Consider the following 23,683-nt stretch of genomic DNA (forward strand, 5'->3'; position numbering starts at 1 on the left):
TAAACCAAGTACTGCAGGGCCATTGGAATTAACGGCAGTTGGTGCTTCATTTGGAGACTCTCCCTAAACTGCTACTGACGCGAGGAGAGGCAGCTGTTGCAATTGGTCCTGTTAAATCACATGGCGAGGTGTTTCCCTTGGATTTCAGTGTCGGTGTTGAGGGCGAGAGCAGCAGCAACTGCAGCGAGATGAGTGTGAGAGTCTATTACACGACTGTGGCCGGCTCCAGGGAGGTGAGTGTGTAACAGGGACGGGATGAAGTCAGTGGGAGGGGGTGCAGAGACCCTGAAACTGACCATTGTTTGGGAGCAGTGAGGGAGCGAGAAACTGACACACCCAGTGTCGGAGCTGCAGATAATGACAGAGCTGGGCAGCGGCGGTGCAACATTGTAAACGGTTACATTGTAACTGAGCGATACACAGTAACCGAGCAAGACACGGCCTTAAAGGCAAGGTGCGGGCAGTGTGCAGGCGTAATTTATGCCATTGCTTCGTCTACTAGGTTAAAACAAACACCGCTCACTTACTATTTTGACGACAACATTTTTGAAATCAGTATTGTAATTCGGCTGCTAGTTTTGCCCCACCCCACCATGTTTTTCCATCTATACCTATACCACCTCCTCTGACACTCGATTATTCCTCGTCCCCTGCTCCACCATTACTGTCTCGGCCACTGCAACCCTCAGCCTTGCCTTGTCCCTTCTTGCTTTTAAAAGCTTCCCTTTGAGATTTCCCTCTTCCTCCCATAACACATTCTGTGGCTCTTGCTGCATCTCAGGACCATGATGGGAATGTTGAGTTTTTTTTTAATGTAGAATTTTGACTCAACCAGCAAAAAAACGAGCCAATTCCACTGGGAACATGACTGTGTAAATCTGAGCTAGACTGTCTCATTAACGAGCCTTAATTGAATTTAATATTGGTCCTATTATTCAGGTCATTTTCAGGGAGTGATTTTTAACTGGGAATCGTGAGCAACATCAGAGTCCAGCTAAAGGGGCTCTGTCTCCATGAGAAATCTTTGGAGAGCGAATTGACATTAATCACAACTAATGTGACTTTCTCCATGTTTGGCAAATCCTTTTTTGTTTCATGCTGCATTTTGGAGATCCGTCCTGTTAATAACAAGCATCACTTTACAGGCGGGCAGTGAGCCACATCCCAGGGGGGTGGGTGTATGCGTGCTTAAAATACTTGGTTCATTAGAAATGGGGACTGTTTTCTCAGTCGCTTGTGTGGGAATGGGTTAACGTTTGACTGAACAAAGATCGTCAGAGCCAGACAACACAACTTGCATTTATATAGTGTCTTTAATGGGGTAAAACATTGCAAGGTGCTTCACAGGAGCGTTATCAAACAAAATTTAACACCGAGCCACATGAGTTGTTAGGACATTGATCAAAGAGAGAGGTTTTAAGGAGCGTCTTAAAGGAGAAAGAGGCGGAGAGGTTTTAGGGAGGGAATTTCCGAGCTTGGAGCCTAGGCAGCTGAAGGCACAGCCACCAGTGGAGCGATTAAAATCAAGGATGCGCAAGGGACCAGAGTTGGAGGAGCGCAGAGATCTCGGGGTGTTGTAGGGCAGGAGGAGGTTACAGAGATAGGGAGGGGCGAGGCCATGGAGGGATTTGAAAACAAGGATGAGAATTTGCCAGCCCGGGAGCCAGTGTAGGCCAGCGAGCACGGGGGTGATGGGTGAATCTGCTGTCTGTCGTTTCAGTATGAGTGTGACTTAGAGTCAGAAACTCGCTGTAAACTGGTCAAGTTCAGAGATGATCCCAAGTGAGGGGGAATGGATCAAATCTGAAGAACCTACAAAATGTCTGTAAAAATATGTAATTGGGTGGGTCATTGGAAGGTGTCACTTAATCTGCATCAGTGTGAGTGTGAGCTTTACATTTTTACAACAGAAAAATGGTATTTCTGCACCTAGTGCTTGTCCATTGCTCGTTTGTCTGTCACACATTGATTGGCTCAAATTTCATATTCCTAAAGCATCAGCGGTTCAGTGCCGTCCTGTTAAACTGCAACTCAGTCAGCAAGAAGCAGGTGTGGAGGGCACCAATCGTGAAGTTCAGAAAACTACAGATCAAAAATGGGAAAATCATAAAATCTTACAGCACAGAAGGAGGCCATTCAGCCCATCGTGCCTGTGCCGGCTCTTTGAAAGAGCGATCCAATTTGTCCCACTCCCTCTGCTCTTTCTCCATTGCCCAGCAAATGTTTTCCTAATCAAGTATTTATCCAATTCCCTTTTGGAAATCATTGAATCTACTTCCAACACCCTTTCAAGCAGCGCATTCCAGATCATCATAACTCGCTGCGTTAAACAAATTCTCCTCATCTCCCCTCTGGTTCTTTTGGCAATTATCTTAAATCTGTGTCCTCTGGTTATCGACCCTCCTGCCACTGGAAACAGTTTCTCCTTATTCACTCTATCAATACACCTCATAATTTTGCACACCTCTCTCTATTCTCCCATTTAACCTTCTCTGCTCTAAGGAGAACAGTCCCAGCTTCTCTATATCACTGAATCCCCTCATCCCTGGTACCATTCTAGTAAATCTCCTCTGCACCCTCTCTAAGGCTTTGACATCCTTCCTAAAGTGTGGTGCCCAGAATTGAACACAATACTCCAGCTGAGGCCTAACCGGTGTTTTATAAAGGTTTAGCATAACTTCCTTGTTTTTATACTCTATGCCTCTATTTATAAAGCCCACGATGTAACAACATTATCGACTTGTCCTGCCACCTTCAAAAATTTGTGCAGCCAGCATCAGCTATCAATCCAAGAAAGAATAAAGTGAACCAATCAAACTACTCAAAAGAGCCTATCAAAAATGTTTCCCTTTTTTAAATTCAGCCAGTTGGCCACACTCGGTTAAAAAAGAAAACACAAGTATGAACACTTAAATAATTTCAACTTAAGTCATAAAATTGCCCAATTCCTGTTGGAAATATGCCTGGGAAATTTTGCCCCAGAGGCCTAACCTCCATTAGAGGCCTGGGGCTCAGGTTTGGCTTCGAGAGCACTCTGGGTGTGGCTGGTTTCTGGCCGCCTGGTGCAGCTCTGAAGAATGGGCTGTGCTGCTATTTCTTTTTTAAAAAAACTAAAAGGTCCATTCTGCCCCGATCTGTTGCAAGCCTCCCACGCACTGTTCCTGGCCCGCCCAGACCCAGGCTCATTCACAACTTGTTGCCAACTGGTTTGGCCTTTCCCCAAACTCATTCTGGCTGAAAGACAGTTTTCTGGATAGTGTGTGCTTTACGCTGGATTCGCAGACCTGAGCGTGAATTCAAATCCCACCACGGTAGCTTCTCAATTCGGTTTTTAAACTAATCTGTAAATAAAAACCAGGTATCAGTAAAAGTGACCATGAAGCTGTTGGATTGTTGTAAAAATCAAATTGGTTCATTATTGTCCTTCAGAGAAGGAAACCTGCCATCCTTACCCAATCTGGGCCTATACGTGACTCCAGTCCCCCACCAAGGTGATTGACTCTTAACTCCCCCCAACTGCTGCCCCCCACCAACCGCCCCCACCCCCCACACCTTCAATTCAAAAAAAATCTGAGGGGGAATCAGAGAGCCAAAAGAAAAAAAACTCGCATTAAAGATAAATTTCTTCCAGAGATAATGGAGGAAGAGCTTCAGTCTGCAGGAATCTAATGTAATCTTACAGTGAGCTGAGTGCTCACACTCTTTGACATTTCGAGAACCCCGGTCACTGCGAAGCCCCATTGAGTATTTAATAACCTGCATTCATTGGCCTCATAACTATCAGTTCTTTATTAGAACCAAATAATCACCGTGCTCCTTTTAAAAGCATTTAGTTGACATTTGCATGAATTGCTTCACTGCGACTCTCCTGCTCGATGTGCGATGGATGGGGAGCCGTCGAACCCGCTGGCTTCCTTCTCACTTTCCACTTATCCAGGACGGTTGGTGAAGTAAAAACAGAAAATGTTGGAAATAATCTGCAGGTCTGTTGGTGTCTGACGGCGGGTTGATGCTTTTGGGCGTAAGACATTGTCGGCACACTGGTAAAGTGACACTGCCCTGTGACGCTGCCTTGTGCCTCCTCTCGCTGAGCTGCTCCTCCATTTTCAGTTGTTTCATATTTCCAGTATAGAATCATAGAATGATACAGCACAGGAGGAGGCCAATTGGCCCAACGTGTCTGTGCCGGCTCTTTGAAAGAGCGATCCAATTAGTCCCACTCCCTGCTCTTTCCCCGTAGCCCTGCAAATTTTTCCCAAGTATTTATAAAATCCCTTTTGAAAGTTATTATTGAATCTGCTTCCATCACCATTTCAGGCACTGTATTCCAGATCTCACCAACTTGCTGCGTTCAAAAAAAAAATTCTGATCCCAACATTTTAAAATTGATGTTTTGATTAAAACCACAAAACCAAATCAGTGAAATGAAGATTAATGTTGGTTGTAGAGAGATTCTGTCTTGTCATCTCAGTGCTGATCGCAGGACCCAGGGAAAATCTCTGTCTCTCTCTGTGTCTGCGTGTGTCTGCGTGTGTCTCTCTGTGTCTGCGTGTGTCTCTCTCTGCGTGTATCTCTCTCTGTCTGCGTGTATCTCTGTCTGCGTGTGTCTCTCTGCGTGTGTCTCTCTCTGTCTGCGTGTCCCTCGGCGTCTGCGTCTCTCTGCGTCTGCCTGTCTCTCTCTTTCCCTGTCCCCCTCTCCCTGCCTGCCTGTCCCCCTCTCTCCGTCTGTCTCTCTCTCTCTCCGCCTGTCTCTCTCTCTCTCTCCGCCTGTCTCTCTCTCTCTCTCTCCCCGCCTGTCTCTCTCTCTCTCTCTCTCTGCCTGTCTCTCTCTCTCTGCCTGTCTCTCTCTCTCTCTCTCTGCCTGTCTCTCTCTCTCTCTCTGCCTCTCTCTCTCTCTCTGCCTGTGTCTCTCTCTCCGCCTGTCTCTCTCTCTCTCCGCCTGTCTCTCTCTCTCCGCCTGTCTCTCTCTCTCCGCCTGTCTCTCTCTCTCCGCCTGTCGCTCTCTCTCTCTGTCCGCCTGTCTCTCTCTCTCCGCCTGTCTCTCTCTCTCCGCCTGTCTCTCTCTCCGCCTGTGTCTCTCTCCGCCTGTGTCTCTCTCCGCCTTTGTCTCTCTCCGCCTGTGTCTCTCTCCGCCTGTGTCTCTCCCTGCCTGTGTCTCTCTCTCTCCGCCTGTGTCTCTCTCTCTCCGCCTGTCTCTCTCTCTCTCCGCCTGTCTCTCTCTCTCTCCGCCTGTCTCTCTCCGCCTGTCTCTCTCTCTCCGCCTGTCCCTCTCTCCGCCTGTCTCTCTCTCTCTCCGCCTGTCTCTTTCTTTCCGCCTGTCTCTCTCTCTCTCCGCCTGTCTCTCTCTCTCTCTCCGCCTGTCTCTATCTCTCCGCCTGTCTCTCTCTCCGCCTGTCTCACTCTCTCTCCGCCTGTCTCACTCCCTCTCCGCCTGTCTCACTCTCTCTCCGCCTGTCTCACTCTCTCTCCGCCTGTCTCACTCTCTCTCCGCCTGTCTCACTCTCTCTCCGCCTGTCTCACTCTCCGCCTGTCTCTCTCTCTCTCCGCCTGTCTCTCTCTCTCTCCGCCTGTCTCTCTCTCTCTCCGCCTGTCTCTCTCTCTCTCCGCCTGTCTCTCTCTCTCTCCGCCTGTCTCTCTCTCTCTCCGCCTGTCTCTCTGTCTCTCTCTCCGCCTGTCTCTCTCTCTCTCCGCCTGTCTCTCTCTCTCCGCCTGTCTCTCTCTCCGCCTGTCTCTCTCTCTCTCCGCCCGTCTCTCTCTCTCTCCGCCCGTCTCTCTCTCTCTCCGCCTGTCTCTCTCCGCCTGTCTCTCTCTCTCTCTCCGCCTGTCTCTCGCTCTCTTCGCCTGTCTCTCGCTCTCTTCGCCTGTCTCTCGCTCTCTCCGCCTGTCTCTCTCTCTCTCTCCGCCTGTCTCTCTCTCTCTCTCTCTCTCTGCCTGTCTCTCTCTCTCTCCGCCTGTCTCTCTCTCTCTCTCCGCCTGTCTCTCTCTCTCTCCGCCTGTCTCTCTCTCTCTCTCTCTGCCTGTCTCTCTCTCTCTCCGCCTGCCTGTCTCTCTCTCTCTCCGCCTGTCTCTCTCTCTCCGCCTGTCTCTCTCTCTCTCTCTCTCCGCCTGTCTCTCTCTCCGCCTGTCTCTCTCTCTCTCTCTCCGCCTGTCTCTCTCTCTCTCCGCCTGTCTCTCTCTCTCTCCGCCTGTCTCTCTCTCTCTCCGCCTGTCTCTCTCTCCGCCTGTCTCTCTCTCTCTCCGCCTGTCTCTCTCTCTCTCCGCCTGTCTCTTTCTTTCCGCCTGTCTCTCTCTCCGCCTGTCTCTCTCTCCGCCTGTCTCACTCTCTCTCCGCCTGTCTCACTCCCTCTCCGCCTGTCTCACTCCCTCTCCGCCTGTCTCACTCTCTCTCCGCCTGTCTCACTCTCTCTCCGCCTGTCTCACTCACTCTCCGCCTGTCTCACTCTCTCTCCGCCTGTCTCTCTCTCTCCGCCTGTCTCTCTCTCTCCGCCTGTCTCTCTCTCTCCGCCTGTCTCTCTCTCCGCCTGTCTCTCTCTCCGCCTGTCTCTCTCTCTCTCCGCCTGTCTCTCTGTCTCTCTCTCCGCCTGTCTCACTCTCTCCGCCTGTCTCTCTCTCTCTCCGCCTGTCTCTCTCTCTCCGCCTGTCTCTCTCTCCGCCTGTCTCTCTCTCTCTCCGCCCGTCTCTCTCTCTCTCCGCCTGTCTCTCTCTCTCTCCGCCTGTCTCTCTCTCTCCGCCTGTCTCTCTCTCTCTCTCCGCCTGTCTCTCTCTCTCTCTCCGCCTGTCTCTCGCTCTCTCCGCCTGTCTCTCGCTCTCTCCGCCTGTCTCTCGCTCTCTCCGCCTGTCTCTCTCTCTCTCTCTCTCTGCCTGTCTCTCTCTCTCTCCGCCTGCCTGTCTCTCTCTCTCTCCGCCTGTCTCTCTCTCTCCGCCTGTCTCTCTCTCTCTCTCCGCCTGTCTCTCTCTCTCTCCGCCTGTCTCTCTCTCTCTCTCTCTCTCTCCGCCTGTCTCTCTCTCTCCGCCGTCTCTCTCTGTCCGCCTGTGTCTCTCTCTCTGTCCGCCTGTGTCTCTCTCTCTGTCCGCCTGTCTCTCTCTCCGCCTCTCTCCCCGCCTGTGTCTCTCTCCGCCTGTGTCTCTCTCTCTCCGCCTCTCTCTGCCTGTCTCTCTCTCTCTCTCTGCCTGTCTCTCTCTCTCTCCGCCTGTCTCTCTCTCTCTCTCCGCCTGTCTCTCTCTCTGCCTGTCTCTCTCTCTCTCTCTCTCTCTCTCTCCACCTGCCTGTCTCTCTCTCTCTCTCCGCCTGTCTCTCTCCACCTGTCTCTCTCTCTCTCCGCCTGTCTCTCTCTCTCTCTGCCTGTCTCTCTCTCTCTCCGCCTGTCTCTCTCTCTCCGCCTGTGTCTCTCTCTCTCTCTCCGCCTGTCTCTCTCTCTGCCTGTCTCTCTATCTCTCTCCACCTGTCTCTCTCTCTGCCTGTCTCTCTCTCTCTCTCTCCGCCTGTCTCTCTTTCTCTCTCTCCGCCTGTCGCTCTCTCTCTCTCTGTCCGCCTGTCTCTCTCTCTGTCCGCCTGTCTCTCTCTCTGTCCGCCTGTCTCTCTCTCTGTCCGCCTGTCTCTCTCTCTGTCCGCCTGTCTCTCTCTGTCCGCCTGTCTCTCTCTCCGTCCGCCTGTCTCTCTCTCCGTCCGCCTGTCTCTCTCTCTCCGCCTGTCTCTCTCTCTCTCCGCCTGTCTCTCTCTCTCCACCTGTCTCTCTCTCTCCGCCTGTCTCTCTCTCTGTCCGCCTGTCTCTCTCTCTGTCCGCCTGTCTCTCTCTGTCCGCCTGTCTCTCTCTCTGTCCGCCTGTCTCTCTCTCTCTCCGCCTGTCTCTCTCTCTGCCTGTCTCTCTCTCTCTCTCTCTCTCTCTCTCTCCAGCTGCCTGTCTCTCTCTCTCCGCCTGTCTCTCTCTCTCTCCACCTGTCTCTCTCTCTGCCTGTCTCTCTCTCTCTCTCTCTCCGCCTGTCTCTCTTTCTCTCTCTCCGCCTGTCGCTCTCTCTCTCTCTGTCCGCCTGTCTCTCTCTCCCTGTCCGCCTGTCTCTCTGTCCGCCTGTCTCTCTCTCTGTCCGCCTGTCTCTCTCTCTGTCCGCCTGTCTCTCTCTCTGTCCGCCTGTCTCTCTCTCTGTCCGCCTGTCTCTCTCTCTGTCCGCCTGTCTCTCTCTCTGTCCGCCTGTCTCGCTCTCTGTCCGCCTGTCTCGCTCTCTGTCCGCCTGTCTCGCTCTCTGTCCGCCTGTCTCGCTCTCTGTCCGCCTGCCTCGCTCTCTGTCCGCCTGCCTCGCTCTCTGTCCGCCTGCCTCGCTCTCTCTCCGCCTGCCTCGCTCTCTCTCCGCCTGCCTCGCTCTCTCTCCGCCTGCCTCGCTCTCTCTCCGCCTGCCTCGCTCTCTCTCCGCCTGCCTCGCTCTCTCTCCGCCTGCCTCGCTCTCTCTCCGCCTGCCTCGCTCTCTCTCCGCCTGTCTCGCTCTCTCTCCGCCTGTCTCTCGCTCTCTCTCCGCCTGTCTCGCTCTCTCCGCCTGTCTCGCTCTCTCCGCCTGTCTCGCTCTCTCTCCGCCTGTCTCGCTCGCTCTCCGCCTGTCTCGCTCGCTCTCCGCCTGTCTCTCTCTCTCCGCCTGTCTCTCTCTCCGCCTGTCTCTCTCTCTCTCCGCCCGTCTCTCTCTCTCTCCGCCCGTCTCTCTCTCTCTCCGCCTGTCTCTCTCCGCCTGTCTCTCTCTCTCTCTCCGCCTGTCTCTCGCTCTCTTCGCCTGTCTCTCGCTCTCTCCGCCTGTCTCTCTCTCTCTCTCCGCCTGTCTCTCTCTCTCTCTCTCTCTCTCTGCCTGTCTCTCTCTCTCTCCGCCTGTCTCTCTCTCTCTCTCCGCCTGTCTCTCTCTCTCTCCGCCTGTCTCTCTCTCTCTCTCTCTGCCTGTCTCTCTCTCTCTCCGCCTGCCTGTCTCTCTCTCTCTCCGCCTGTCTCTCTCTCTCCGCCTGTGTCTCTCTCTCTCTCTCTCTCCGCCTGTCTCTCTCTCCGCCTGTCTCTCTCTCTCTCTCTCTCTCTCCGCCTGTCTCTCTCTCTCTCCGCCTGTCTCTCTCTCTCTCCGCCTGTCTCTCTCTCTCTCCGCCTGTCTCTCTCTCTCTCCGCCTGTCTCTCTCTCCGCCTGTCTCTCTCTCTCTCCGCCTGTCTCTCTCTCTCTCCGCCTGTCTCTTTCTTTCCGCCTGTCTCTCTCTCCGCCTGTCTCTCTCTCCGCCTGTCTCACTCTCTCTCCGCCTGTCTCACTCCCTCTCCGCCTGTCTCACTCCCTCTCCGCCTGTCTCACTCTCTCTCCGCCTGTCTCACTCTCTCTCCGCCTGTCTCACTCTCCGCCTGTCTCACTCTCTCTCCGCCTGTCTCTCTCTCTCCGCCTGTCTCTCTCTCTCCGCCTGTCTCTCTCTCTCCGCCTGTCTCTCTCTCCGCCTGTCTCTCTCTCCGCCTGTCTCTCTCTCTCCGCCTGTCTCTCTCTCTCTCCGCCTGTCTCTCTCTCTCCGCCTGTCTCTCTCTCCGCCTGTCTCTCTCTCTCTCCGCCCGTCTCTCTCTCTCTCCGCCTGTCTCTCTCTCTCTCCGCCTGTCTCTCTCTCTCCGCCTGTCTCTCTCTCTCTCTCCGCCTGTCTCTCTCTCTCTCTCCGCCTGTCTCTCGCTCTCTCCGCCTGTCTCTCGCTCTCTCCGCCTGTCTCTCTCTCTCTCTCTCTCTCTGCCTGTCTCTCTCTCTCTCCGCCTGCCTGTCTCTCTCTCTCTCCGCCTGTCTCTCTCTCTCCGCCTGTCTCTCTCTCTCTCTCTCTCCGCCTGTCTCTCTCTCTCTCTCTCTCTCCGCCTGTCTCTCTCTCTCCGCCGTCTCTCTCTGTCCGCCTGTGTCTCTCTCTCTGTCCGCCTGTGTCTCTCTCTCTGTCCGCCTGTCTCTCTCTCCGCCTCTCTCCCCGCCTGTGTCTCTCTCCGCCTGTGTCTCTCTCGCTCCGCCTCTCTCTGCCTGTCTCTCTCTCTCTCTCTGCCTGTCTCTCTCTCTCTGCCTGTCTCTCTCTCTCCGCCTGTCTCTCTCTCTCTCTCTCTCCGCCTGTCTCTCTCTCTGCCTGTCTCTCTCTCTCTCTCTCTCTCTCCACCTGCCTGTCTCTCTCTCTCTCTCCGCCTGTCTCTCTCTCTCCACCTGTCTCTCTCTTTCTCCGCCTGTCTCTCTCTCTCTCTGCCTGTCTCTCTCTCTCTCCGCCTGTCTCTCTCTCTCCGCCTGTGTTTCTCTCTCTCTCTCCGCCTGTCTCTCTCTCTGCCTGTCTCTCTATCTCTCTCCACCTGTCTCTCTCTCTGCCTGTCTCTCTCTCTCTCTCTCCGCCTGTCTCTCTTTCTCTCTCTCCGCCTGTCGCTCTCTCTCTCTCTGTCCGCCTGTCTCTCTCTCTGTCCGCCTGTCTCTCTCTCTGTCCGCCTGTCTCTCTCTCTGTCCGCCTGTCTCTCTCTCTGTCCGCCTGTCTCTCTCTCTGTCCGCCTGTCTCTCTCTGTCCGCCTGTCTCTCTCTCCGTCCGCCTGTCTCTCTCTCCGTCCGCCTGTCTCTCTCTCTCCGCCTGTCTCTCTCTCTCTCCGCCTGTCTCTCTCTCTCCGCCTGTCTCTCTCTCTCCGCCTGTCTCTCTCTCTGTCCGCCTGTCTCTCTCTCTGTCCGCCTGTCTCTCTCTGTCCGCCTGTCTCTCTCTCTGTCCGCCTGTCTCTCTCTCTCCGCCTGTCTCTCTCTCTCTCCGCCTGTCTCTCTCTCTGCCTGTCTCTCTCTCTCTCTCTCTCCAGCTGCCTGTCTCTCTCTCTCCGCCTGTCTCTCTCTCTCTCCACCTGTCTCTCTCTCTGCCTGTCTCTCTCTCTCTCTCTCCGCCTGTCTCTCTTTCTCTCTCTCCGCCTGTCGCTCTCTCTCTCTCTGTCCGCCTGTCTCTCTCTCCCTGTCCGCCTGTCTCTCTGTCCGCCTGTCTCTCTCTCTGTCCGCCTGTCTCTCTCTCTGTCCGCCTCTCTCTCTCTCTCTGTCCGCCTGTCTCTCTCTCTGTCCGCCTGTCTCTCTCTCTGTCCGCCTGTCTCTCTCTCTGTCCGCCTGTCTCTCTCTCTGTCCGCCTGTCTCTCTCTGTCCGCCTGTCTCTCTCTCCGTCCGCCTGTCTCTCTCTCCGTCCGCCTGTCTCTCTCTCTGCCTGTCTCTCTCTCCGCCTGTCTCTCTCTCTCTCCGCCTGTCTCTCTCTCTCTCCGCCTGTCTCTCTCTCTCTCCGCCTGTCTCTCTCTCTCTCCGCCTGTCTCTCTCTCTGCCTGTCTCTCTCTCTCTCTCTCTCTCTCTCTCCAGCTGCCTGTCTCTCTCTCTCTCTCCGCCTGTCTCTCTCTCTCCACCTCTCTCTCTCTCTCTGCCTGTCTCTCTCTCTCTCTGCCTGTCTCTCTCTCTCTATCTCTCTCCACCTGTCTCTCTCTCTGCCTGTCTCTCTCTCCCTGTCTGCCTGTCTCTCTGTCCGCCTGTCTCTCTCTCTGTCCACCTGTCTCTCTCTCTGTCCGCCTGTCTCTCTCTCTGTCCGCCTGTCTCTCTCTCTGTCCGCCTGTCTCTCTCTCTGTCCGCCTGTCTCTCTCTGTCCGCCTGTCTCTCTCTCTCTCCGCCTGTCTCTCTCTCTGTCCGCCTGTCTCTCTCTGTCCGCCTGTCTCTCTCTCTGTCCGCCTGTCTCTCTCTCTCTCCGCCTGTCTCTCTCTCTGTCCGCCTGTCTCGCTCTCTGTCCGCCTGTCTCGCTCTCTGTCTGCCTGTCTCGCTCTCTGTCAGCCTGCCTCGCTCTCTCTCCGCCTGCCTCGCTCTCTCTCCGCCTGCCTCGCTCTCTCTCCGCCTGCCTCGCTCTCTCTCCGCCTGCCTCGCTCTCTCTCCGCCTGCCTCGCTCTCTCTCCGCCTGCCTCGCTCTCTCTCCGCCTGCCTCGCTCTCTCTCCGCCTGCCTCGCTCTCTCTCCGCCTGCCTCGCTCTCTCTCCGCCTGTCTCGCTCTCTCTCCGCCTGTCTCTCGCTCTCTCTCCGCCTGTCTCGCTCTCTCCGCCTGTCTCGCTCTCTCCGCCTGTCTCGCTCTCTCTCCGCCTGTCTCGCTCGCTCTCCGCCTGTCTCGCTCGCTCTCCGCCTGTCTCGCTCGCTCTCCGCCTGTCTCGCTCTCTCTCCGCCTGTCTCGCTCTCCGCCTGTCTCGCTCTCTGCCTGTCTCGCTCTCTGCCTGTCTCTCTCTCTCTCTGCCTGTCTCTCTCTATCTCTCTCCACCTGTCTCTCTCTCTGCCTGTCTCTCTCTCTCTCTCCGCCTGTCTCTCTTTCTCTCTCTCCGCCTGTCGCTCTCTCTCTCTCTGTCTGCCTGTCTCTCTCTCCCTGTCTGCCTGTCTCCCTGTCCGCCTGTCTCTCTCTCTGTCCGCCTGTCTCTCTCTCTGTCCGCCAGTCTCTCTCTCTGTCCGCCTGTCTCTCTGTCCGCCTGTCTCTCTCTCTGTCCGCCTGTCTCTCTCTGTCCGCCTGTCTCTCTCTGTCCGCCTGTCTCTCTCTGTCCGCCTGTCTCTCTCTGTCCGCCTGTCTCTCTCTGTCCGCCTGTCTCTCTCTCTGTCCGCCTGTCTCTCTCTCTGTCCGCCTGTCTCTCTCTGTCCGCCTGTCTCTCTCTCTGTCCGCCTGTCTCTCTCTCCGCCTGTCTCTCTCTCTGTCCGCCTGTCTCGCTCTCTGTCCGCCTGTCTCGCTCTCTGTCCGCCTGTCTCGCTCTCTGTCCGCCTGCCTCGCTCTCTGTCCGCCTGCCTCGCTCTCTGTCCGCCTGCCTCGCTCTCTCTCCGCCTGCCTCGCTCTCTCTCCGCCTGCCTCGCTCTCTCTCCGCCTGCCTCGCTCTCTCTCCGCCTGCCTCGCTCTCTCTCCGCCTGCCTCGCTCTCTCTCCGCCTGCCTCGCTCTCTCTCCGCCTGCCTCGCTCTCTCTCCGCCTGCCTCGCTCTCTCTCCGCCTGTCTCGCTCTCTCTCCGCCTGTCTCTCGCTCTCTCTCCGCCTGTCTCGCTCTCTCCGCCTGTCTCGCTCTCTCCGCCTGTCTCGCTCTCTCCGCCTGTCTCGCTCTCTCTCCGCCTGTCTCGCTCGCTCTCCGCCTGTCTCGCTCGCTCTCCGCCTGTCTCGCTCGCTCTCCGCCTGTCTCGCTCGCTCTCCGCCTGTCTCGCTCGCTCTCCGCCTGTCTCGCTCTCCGCCTGTCTCGCTCTCCGCCTGTCTCGCTCTCCGCCTGTCTCGCTCGCTCTCCGCCTGTCTCGCTCGCTCTCCGCCTGTCTCGCTCGCTCTCCGCCTGTCTCGCTCGCTCTCCGCCTGTCTCGCTCGCTCTCCGCCTGTCTCGCTCGCTCTCCGCCTGTCTCGCTCGCTCTCCGCCTGTCTCTCTCCCTCTCCGCCTGCCTCTCTCCCTCTCCGCCTGCCTCTCCCTCTCTGCCTGCCTCTCCCTCTCCGCCTGTCTCTCTCTCTCTCTCCGCCTGTCTCTCTTTCTCTCTCTCCGCCTGTCGCTCTCTCTCTCTCTGTCCGCCTGTCTCTCTGTCTGCCTGTCTCTCTCTCTGTCCACCTGTCTCTCTCTCTGTCCGCCTGTCTCTCTGTCCGCCTGTCTCTCTCTCTGTCCGCCTGTCTCTCTCTGTCCGCCTGTCTCTCTCTCTGTCCGCCTGTCTCTCTCTCTGTCCGCCTGTCTCTCTCTCTGTCCGCCTGTCTCTCTCTCTGTCCGCCTGTCTCTCTCTCTGTCCGCCTGTGTCTCTCTCCGCCTGTCTCTCTCTCCGCCTGTCTCTCTCTCTCCGCCTGTCTCTCTCTCCGCCTGTCTCTCTCTCTCCGCCTGTCTCTCTCTCCGCCTGTCTCTCTCTCTCTCTCCGCCTGTGTCTCTCTCTCTCTCTCTGCCTGTCTCTCTCTCTGCCTGTCTCTCTCTCTGCCTGTCTCTCTCTCTGCCTGTCTCTCTCTCTCCGCCTGTCTCTCTCTCTCTCCGCCTGTCTCTCTCTCCGCCTGTCTCTCTGCCTGTCTCTCTCTCTCTCTCCACCTGCCTGTCTCTCTCTCTCTCTCCGCCTGTCTCTCTCTCTCCACCTGTCTCTCTCTCTCTCCGCCTGTCTCTCTCTCTGCCTGTCTCTCTCTCTCTATCTCTCTCCACCTGTCTCTCTCTCTGCCTGTCTCTCTCTCTCTCTCTCTCCGCCTGTCTCTCTTTCTCTCTCTCCGCCTGTCGCTCTCTCTCTCTCTGTCTGCCTGTCTCTCTCTCTCCCTGTCCGCCTGTCTCTCTGTCCGCCTGTCTCTCTCTCTGTCCGCCTGTCTCTCTCTCTGTCCGCCTGTCTCTCTCTCTGTCCGCCTGTCTCTCTCTCTGTCCGCCTGTCTCTCTGTCCGCCTGTCTCTCTGTCCGCCTGTCTCTCTGTCCACCTGTCTCTCTCTCTGTCCGCCTGTCTCTCTCTCTGTCCGCCTGTCTCTCTCTCTGTCCGCCTGTCTCTCTCTGTCCGCCTGTCTCGCTCTCTGTCCGCCTGCCTCGCTCTCTCTCCGCCTGCCTCGCTCTCTCTCCGCCTGCCTCGCTCTCTCTCCGCCCGTCTCTCTCTTTCTCCGCCCGTCTCTCTCTTTCTCCGCCCGTCTCTCTCTCTCTCCGCCCGTCTCTCTCTCTCTCCGCCCGTCTCTCTCTCTCTCCGCCTCTCTCTCCGCCTGTCTCTCTCTCTCCCCGCCTGTCTCTCTCTCTCCCCGCCTGTCTCTCTCTCTCCCCGCCTGTCTCTCTCTCTCCCCGCCTGTCTCTCTCTCTCCCCGCCTGTCTCTCTCTCTCCCCGCCTGTCTCTCTCTCTCCCCGCCTGTCTCTCTCTCTCCCCGCCTGTCTCTCGCTCTCCCCGCCTGTCTCTCGCTCTCTCCGCCTGTCTCTCGCTCTCTCCGCCTGTCTCTCGCTCTCTCCGCCTGTCTCTCGCTCTCTCCGCCTGTCTCTCGCTCTCTCCGCCTGTCTCTCACTCTCTCTCCGCCTGTCTCTCTCTCCGCCTGTCTCTCTCTCTCTCCGCCTGTCTCTCTCTCTCTCCGCCTGTCTCTCTCTCTCTCCGCCTGTCTCTCTCTCTCCGCCTGTCTCTCTCCGCCTGTCTCTCTCCGCCTGTCTCTCTCTCTCTCCGCCTGTCTCTCTCTCTCTCCGCCTGTCTCTCTCTCTCCGCCTGTCTCTCTCTCTCTCTCCGCCTGTCTCTCTCGCTCTCCGCCTGTCTCTCTCTCTCTCCGCCTGTCTCTCTCGCTCTCCGCCTGTCTCTCTCGCTCTCCGCCTGTCTCTCTCGCTCTCCGCCTGTCTCTCTCGCTCTCCGCCTGTCTCTCTCGCTCTCCGCCTGTCTCTCTCTCTCTCTCCGCCTGTCTCTCTCTCTCTCCGCCTGTCGCTCTCTCTCTCCGCCTGTCGCTCTCTCTCTCCGCCTGTCGCTCTCTCTCTCCGCCTGTCGCTCTCTCTCTCTGTCTGCCTGTCTCTCTCTCTCTCCGCCTGTCTCTCTCTCTCTCCGCCTGTGTGTCTCTCTCTCCGCTTCTCTCCGTCTGTCTCTCTCCGCCTGTTTCTCTCTCTCTCCGCCTGTCTCTCCGCCTGTCTCTCTCTCTCTCCGCCTGTCTCTCTCTCTCCGCCTGTCTCTCTCTCTCCGCCTGTCTCTCTCTCTCTCCGCCCGTCTCTCTCTCTCTCCGCCCGTCTCTCTCTCTCTCCGCCCGTCTCTCTCTCTCCGCCCGTCTCTCTCTCTCTCCGCCCGTCTCTCTCTCTCTCCGCCCGTCTCTCTCTCTCTCCGCCTGTCTCTCTCTCCGCCTGTCTCTCTCTCTCCGCCTGTCTCTCTCTCTCTCCGCCTGTCTCTCTCTCTCTCCGCCTGTCTCTCTCTCTCCGCCTGTCTCTCTCTCTCTCCGCCTGTCTCTCTCTCTCTCCGCCTGTCTCTCTCTCTCCCCGCCTGTCTCTCTCTCTCCCCGCCTGTCTCTCTCTCTCCCCGCCTGTCTCTCTCTCTCCCCGCCTGTCTCTCTCTCTCCCCGCCTGTCTCTCTCTCTCCCCGCCTGTCTCTCTCTCTCCCCGCCTGTCTCTCTCTCTCCCCGCCTGTCTCTCTCTCTCCCCGCCTGTCTCTCTCTCTCCCCGCCTGTCTCTCTCCCCGCCTGTCTCTCTCTCTCCCCGCCCGTCTCTCTCTCTCCCCGCCCGTCTCTCTCTCTGCCTGTCTCTCTCTCTGCCTGTCTCTCTCTCTCTGCCTGTCTCTCTCTCTCCGCCTGTCTCTCGCTCTCTCCGCCTGTCTCTCGCTCTCTCCGCCTGTCTCTCGCTCTCTCCGCCTGTCTCTCGCTCTCTCCGCCTGTCTCTCTCTCTCTCCGCCTGTCTCTCTCTCTCTCCGCCTGTCTCTCTCTCTCCGCCTGTCTCTCTCTCTCTCCGCCTGTCTCTCTCTCTCTCTCCGCCTGTCTCTCTCTCTCTCCCCGCCTGTCTCTCTCTCTCTCCCCGCCTGTCTCTCGCTCTCTCCCCGCCTGTCTCTCTCTCTCTCCGCCTGTCTCTCGCTCTCTCTCCGCCTGTCTCTCGCTCTCTCTCTCCGCCTGTCTCTCACGCTCTCTCTCTCTCTCCGCCTGTCTCTCGCGCTCTCTCTCTCTCTCTCTGCCTGTCTCTCTCTCTCTCCGCCTGTCTCTCTCTCTCCGCCTGTCTCTCTCTCGCCGCCTGTCTCTCTCTCTCCGCCTGTCTCTCTCTCTCTCCGCCTGTCTCTCTCTCTCCGCCTGTCTCTCTCTCTCTCCGCCTGTCTCTCTCTCTCTCCGCCTGTCTCTCTCTCTCTCCGCCTGTCTCTCTCTCTCTCTCCGCCTGTCTCTCTCTCTCTCCGCCTGTCTCTCTCTCGCCGCCTGTCTCTCTCTCTCCGCCTGTCTCTCTCTCTCTCTCTCCGCCTGTCTCTCGCGCTCTCTCTCTCTCTCCGCCTGTCTCTCTCTCTCTCCGCCTGTCTCTCTCTCTCTCCGCCTGTCTCTCTCTCTCTCCGCCTGTCTCTCTCTCTCTCCGCCTGTCTCTCTCTCTCTCCGCCTGTCTCTCTCTCTCTCTCTCTGTCCACCTGTCTCTCTCTCTCTCTCTCTCCGCCTGTCTCTCTCTCTCTGTCCGCCTGTGTCTCTCTCTCTCTGTCCGCCTGTCTCTCCCCCCGCCTCTCTCTGCCTGTCTCTCTCCGCCTGTCACTCTCTCTCTCTCTCTCTCTGTCCGCCTGTCTCTCTCTCTCCGCCTGTCTCTCTCTCTCTCCGCCTGTCTCTCTCTCCACCTGTCTCGCTCTCTCTCCACCTGTCTGGCTCTCTCTCCGCCTGCCTCGCTCGCTCTCCGCCTGTCTCGCTCTCTCTCCCCGCCTGTCTCGCTCTCTCTCCACCTCTCTCCGTCTGTCTCTCTCTGCCTCTCTCTCCGCCTGTGTCTCTCTCTCTCTCCGCCTGTCTCTCTCTCTCTCCGCCTGTCTGTCTGTCTCTCCCCCGCCTGTCTCTCTCTCTCCCCGCCTGTCTCTCTCTCTCCCCGCCTGTCTCTCTCTCTCCCCGCCTGTCTCTCTCTCTCCCCGCCTGTCTCTCTCTCTCCCCGCCTGTCTCTCTCTCTCCCCGCCTGTCTCTCTCTCTCCCCGCCTGTCTCTCTCTCTCCCCGCCTGTCTCTCTCTCTCCCCGCCTGTCTCTCTCTCTCCCCGCCTGTCTCTCTCTCTCCCCGCCCGTCTCTCTCTCTGCCTGTCTCTCTCTCTGCCTGTCTCTCTCTCTCCGCCTGTCTCTCGCTCTCTCCGACTGTCTCTCGCTCTCTCCGCCTGTCTCTCGCTCTCTCCCCGCCTGTCTCTCTCTCTCCCCGCCCGTCTCTCTCTCTGCCTGTCTCTCTCTCTGCCTGTCTCTCTCTCTCCGCCTGTCTCTCGCTCTCTCCGCCTGTCTCTCGCTCTCTCCCCGCCTGTCTCTCTCTCTCCCCGCCCGTCTCTCTCTCTGCCTGTCTCTCTCTCTCCGCCTGTCTCTCTCTCTCCCCGCCTGTCTCTCTCTCTCTCCCCGCCTGTCTCTCGCTCTCTCCCCGCCTGTCTCTCGCTCTCTCTCCGCCTGTCTCTCGCTCTCTCTCCGCCTGTCTCTCGCTCTCTCTCCGCCTGTCTCTCGCGCTCTCTCTCTCTCTCTCCGCCTGTCTCTCGCTCTCTCTCTCTCCGCCTGTCTCTCTCTCTCTCTCTCCGCCTGTCTCTCTCTCTCTGTCCGCCTGTCTCTCTCTCCGCCTGTCTCTCTCTCTCCGCCTGTCTCTCTCTCTCCGCCTGTCTCTCTCCGCCTGTCTCTCTCTCGCCGCCTGTCTCTCTCTCTCCGCCTGTCTCTCTCTCTCTCTCCGCCTGTCTCTCTCTCTCTCCGCCTGTCTCTCTCTCTCTCTCCGCCTGTCTCTCTCTCTCTCCGCCTGTCTCTCTCTCTCTCCGCCTGTCTCTCTCTCTCTCTCCGCCTGTCTCTCTCTCTCTCTCCGCCTGTCTCTCTCTCTCTCGCCGCCCGTCTCTCTCCGCCTGTCTCTCTCTCTCTCTCCGCCTGTCTCTCTCTCTCTCTCTCTCCGCCTGTCTCTCTCTCTCTCTCTCCGCCTGTCTCTCTCTCTCTCCGCCTGTCTCTCTCTCTCTCCGCCTGTCTCTCTCTCTCTCCGCCTGTCTCTCTCTCTCTCTCCGCCTGTCTCTCTCTCTCTCCGCCTGTCTCTCTCTCTCTCCGCCTGTCTCTCTCTCTCTCTCTCTGTCCACCTGTCTCTCTCTCTCTCTCTCTGTCCGCCTGTCTCTCTCTCTCTCTCTCCGCCTGTCTCTCTCTCTCTGTCCGCCTGTGTCTCTCTCTCTCTGTCCGCCTGTCTCTCCCCCCGCCTCTCTCTGCCTGTCTCTCTCCGCCTGTCACTCTCTCTCTCTCTCTCTCTGTCCGCCTGTCTCTCTCTCTCCGCCTGTCTCTCTCTCTCTCCGCCTGTCTCTCTCTCCACCTGTCTCGCTCTCTCTCCACCTGTCTGGCTCTCTCTCCGCCTGCCTCGCTCGCTCTCCGCCTGTCTCGCTCTCTCTCCCCGCCTGTCTCGCTCTCTCTCCACCTCTCTCCGTCTGTCTCTCTCTGCCTCTCTCTCTCCGCCTGTGTCTCTCTCTCTCTCCGCCTGTCTCTCTCTCTCTCTGCCTGTCTCTCTCTCTCTCTCTCCACCTGTCTCTCTCTCTCCCTGCCTGTCTCTCTCTCTCTCTCTCCGCCTGCCTGTCTCTCTCTCTCTCCGCCTGTCTCTCTCTCTCCCTCTCCGCCTGTCTCTTGCTCTCCGCCTGTCTCTCTCTCTCTCCGCCTGTCTCTCTCCGCCTGTCTGTCTCTCCGCCTGTCTCTCTCTCTCTCTCCGCCTGTCTCTCTCTCTCCGCCTGTCTCTCTCTCTCTCTCCGCCTCTCTCTCTCTCTCTCTGCCTGTCTCTCCCTCTGCCTCTCTCTCCGCCTGTGTCTCTCTCTCCGCCTCTCTCTCTCCGCCTGTGTCTCTCTCTCCGCCTGTGTCTCTCTCTCCGCCTGTGTCTCTCTCTCCGCCTGTGTCTCTCTCTCTCTCCCCGCCTCTCTCCGCCTGTCTCTCTCGCTCTCCGCCTTTCTCTCTCGCTCTCCGCCTGTCTCTCTCGCTCTCCGCCTGTCTCTCTCGCTCTCCGCCTGTCTCTCTAGCTCTCCGCCTGTCTCGCTCGCTCTCCGCCTGTGTCTCTCCGCCTGTGTCTCACTCTTTATATCTCTCTCTCTCATTCCGCCTCCCTCTCTCTCTGCTTCTCTCCGCCACTTTCTCTCTCCACCTCTCCGCCTGTCTCACTCTCTCTCCGCCTGTCTCACTCTCTCTCCGCCTGTCTCACTCTCTCTCCGCCTGTCTCACTCTCTCTCCGCCTGTCTCACTCTCTCTCCGCCTGTCTCACTCTCTCTCCGCCTGTCTCACTCTCTCTCCGCCTGTCTCACTCTCTCTCCGCCTGTCTCACTCCCTCTCCGCCTGTCTCACTCCCTCCGCCTGTCTCACTCCCTCTCCGCCTGTCTCACTCTCTCTCCGCCTGTCTCACTCTCTCTCCGCCTGTCTCTCACTCTCACTCCGCCTGTCTCTCACTCTCACTCCGCCTGTCTCTCACTCTCTCTCCGCCTGTCTCTCACTCTCTCTCCGCCTGTCTCTCACTCTCTCTCCGCCTGTCTCACTCTCTCTCCGCCTGTCTCTCACTCTCTCTCCGCCTGTCTCTCACTCTCTCTCCACCTGTCTCTCACTCTCTCTCCGCCTGTCTCTCACTCAATTCAATTCAATTCAATTCAATTCAATTCAAATGCTTTATTGGCATGAAAGTTTACAGAGAACCATATTGCCAAAGCTTACATAGCAAAAAGTTACAGTTTTCCAACATTCTGTAGGTGTCAATCGATTTGACATTTGTTGGGTACATACATTATTACTTTTAAACAATATTAATTTTAAACAGTCTTTGTACTTCATTTGGTACGTTCAATATTCATTTTAAACAGTCTTAATTTTTAACAGTCCTCAGGTTGTGACATGTTGTTACATATTTGGCCCCAAGGTATGGTCTGTCTCCTTCTCCTAGGACTAATCTCAATTTTGACAGGTCATCCAATTCCTTGAAATCTGGGGTTGTTTGGCTTAGCTTGTTGAATAATATGTTTCTTGATGTGTTGAATTTTTCGCATTTTAGGAGGAAATGCATCTCTGTTTCAACCTCGCCGGCCAGACATTGATCGCATATTCTATTCTCTCTAGGCTGCCAGGATTTCTTGTATCTGCCTTTTTCAATTTCCAGTTGGTGGTCGCTTAGTCTGTACCTGGTGAGGGTCTGTCTCTGTTTTGTGTCTCTGATGGTCGTGAGGTAGTCTGCCAGTTTATATTCTCTTTTTAGGGCCCGGTAACATTCTAATCTGCTTTGGCTTTCGGTTATTTTGTTCCAATGTTCCAGGTAGGTTTCTTTGCATTGTTTAATGATTTGGTTCACTCGGATTGGTGTTTGGACGGCTGTGTTGGTCTGGGGCTGGTCAGGGTCCGGCTGAGTACTTAGTTTCAGTAGCAGCTGACTCAGGGGACTCTTTTCTGGGTTTAGCTCTTGGGTCTGAAAGGCTTTGAAATGAAGGGTGTCTGGGGAGCTAGATTTGAGGTGATTTAGGAAGTTTAGTGCTCGTTTTTGGATGTTTATTATCAGTGGGTATCTGCCTAGTTCGGCTCTGCATGCATTTGTTGGCGTTTTTCTTTGGGTGTGAAGGATGCTTCGGCAGAATTCTGCATGTAGGGCTTCTATTGTGTGTTTTTCCCATTTAGTGTAGCTTTGGTGATTTAGCGGGCCCCATACTTCACTACCGTACAGTGCAATGGGCAGGATTATGCTGTCAAATATTTTGAGCCAGATTTTGATTGGGATTTGGATGTTGTAGAATTTTCTTTTTATTGCATATAGGGCTCTTCGTGCTTTTTCTTTTAGTGCATTCACTGCTATGCTGAAGCTCCCTGATGCTGTAATAGTTAGACCAAGGTAGGTGTAGCTCATAGTGTGTCCTATAGTGGTATCACTGAGGGTAAACTGGTATTTGTTTTCCTGACATCTGGGCCTTTTTTGAAAAATCATGATGTTGGTTTTCTTTAGATTTACTGTTAGAGCCCAATTTTGGCAGTATTTGTCGAGTAGGTCTAGTTGTTGCTGTAATCCCTGTTCTGTGGGAGACAGCAGAACCAGGTCGTCCGCATAGAATAGGGATTTCACTTCTCCATCCAGGAGACGGAGACCTGGTGACTCGCTTTGCTCCAGCATGTCTGCTAATTCATTTATGTATATGTTGAACAGGGTCGGGCTCAAATTGCAGCCCTGCCGGACGCCTCTTCTCTGGGTGAAGAAATCGGTGCGTTTGTCTCCAATTTTGACCCCGCATTTGTTTTTCAGATACATTGATTTAATAAGGTCATAGACTTTGCCCCCTATTCCACACTGAAGAAGTTTATAATAGAGCCCTTCGTGCCATATAGAGTCAAAGGCTTTCTTGAAGTCGATGAAACAGGCGAATATTTTCCCATTTTTTGTTTGGTGTATATGTTTTTCAATGAGGGTGTGAAGGGTATAGATATGGTCGGCGGTGCGGTGTTTTGGAAGAAAGCCTATTTGGTTTTTTCTGAGGATATTATGTTTGTTAAGAAAATCAAGTAATCTACTATTTAGAATACTGCAGAATAACTTCCCTAGACAACTGTTGACACAGATGCCGCGGTAGTTATTTGGGTCTGATTTGTTTCCACTTTTATATATGGGGGAGATTAGTCCTTGGCACCAGATATCGGGAAAACAGCCTGAACGTAATATGATGTTGAATAATTTGAGTACCGCACCCTGCATCTCCATATTGCTGAACTTGAGCATTTCATTTTTGATGTTGTCTGGGCCACAGGCTTTCTTTAGGTGGAGAGATTTTGTTTTTGTGGCCAGTTCTTTCCATGTGATTGGGGAGTCTAGAGGGTTTTGGTTGTCTTTAATTGTTGCTTCCAATGTGTGGAGTTTTTCTGTGACCTGATGTTGACTTGGGTTTGTTTCGTTTATTGGGATGTCTTTGTAGAGGTTTTCAAAATGTGTTCTCCAGATGTCGCCATCTTGGATTGGTAATGCTTGCAATTGTGTTGTACTCAGGTTATTCCACATTTCCCAGAATTGTTTTGGATTGGTGGAGTTTTCAATTTCTTCGAGTATTTTGTGGGTATAGTTTTGTGTTTTGTTCCTAATGGTGTGTTTATATCTTTTGAGGGTTTCATTGTATCTAGTACGTAGGTCCGGATTGTTTGGTTGGCGATGCTTTTGGTTTGATATTTTTCTCAGGTCTTTTCTGGCATTTTTGCATTCGTGGTCAAACCATTTCTTATTTTTATTTTGTCTTTTGTGACGCTTCCTCTTCTGTTTCACAAGGTCGGCTTTTACAGCTGCCTCATGGAAGATCATATTTATATCCTCTATGGCCATGTTTACACCATCTCTGGTGATCTCGTATGGGTTTTCTTTAAATTTTGATATTTTACTTGTGAGATCAGGTGACTTTAGTGCTGTGATGAATTTTTCTCCACTGTCTGGGGCCCATCTGTATGTCTGGTTTATTTTATGGAGCTTACTGGGTTCCTTTTTTGTGTCTGTAGTTTGGGCAGAAAGTTTAAGGTACATATTTATTTGGTTATGGTCTGAGAGGGGGCATTGCTGCCTGACAGTGAATGAGTTGATATCGCAGGGGTCCAGGTCAGTGATTGTATAGTCCACCACACTAGACCCAAGAGTTGAGGAGTATGTGAGTCTCCCTAGGGAGTCCCCTCTGAACCTACCGTTAACTATGTACAGGCCTAAGGCTCGGCAGAGTTGCACTACCTCCCTACCGCTTTTATTTATTTCACGATCAAGGTTGTTCCGATTTGCGATGGCTGGTGTGACATCTAAAGGGGTCTGGCCAAACACATGGTTGTTTCCCTGTGGGTCTATGAAGTCAGGTTCACAACCGGTCCTTGCATTTAGGTCCCCACATATTATCACCTTTCCTTGGGCCTGGAAATGGCTGATTTCCATGTGGAGAGTATCAAATAACTCCTCTTCGAAATACTCTCTCTCCGCCTGTCTCTCACTCTCTCTCCGCCTGTCTCTCACTCTCTCTCCGCCTGTCTCTCACTCTCTCTCCGCCTGTCTCTCACTCTCTCTCCGCCTGTCTCTCACTCTCTCTCCGCCTGTCTCTCACTCTCTCTCCGCCTGTCTCTCACTCTCTCTCTCCGCCTGTCTCTCACTCTCTCTCTCCGCCTGTCTCTCACTCTCTCTCTCCGCCTGTCTCTCACTCTC

At 55.4% G+C, this 23,683-nt stretch overlaps 1 protein-coding gene across 1 annotated transcript in view; it reads left to right on the forward strand.

Moving 5' to 3' along the window:
* Positions 1-109: 109 nt before the first annotated feature.
* Positions 110-23,683, forward strand: part of sh3bgrl3 (SH3 domain binding glutamate-rich protein like 3) — a 26,839-nt gene continuing 3,265 nt past the window's right edge. The window contains exon 1 of the mRNA XM_085962750.1: positions 110-233. Coding sequence (XP_085818876.1) covers positions 189-233 — 45 coding nt within the window. The 5' untranslated portion in view covers positions 110-188. The remainder of the gene's footprint in view (positions 234-23,683) is intronic.

Source organism: Somniosus microcephalus, chromosome 20, assembly GCF_052327205.1.
Source record: "Somniosus microcephalus isolate GS21.2 chromosome 20, FLI_Smic_1.0, whole genome shotgun sequence".
In the NCBI taxonomy this organism is placed as follows: Eukaryota; Metazoa; Chordata; class Chondrichthyes; order Squaliformes; family Somniosidae; genus Somniosus; species Somniosus microcephalus.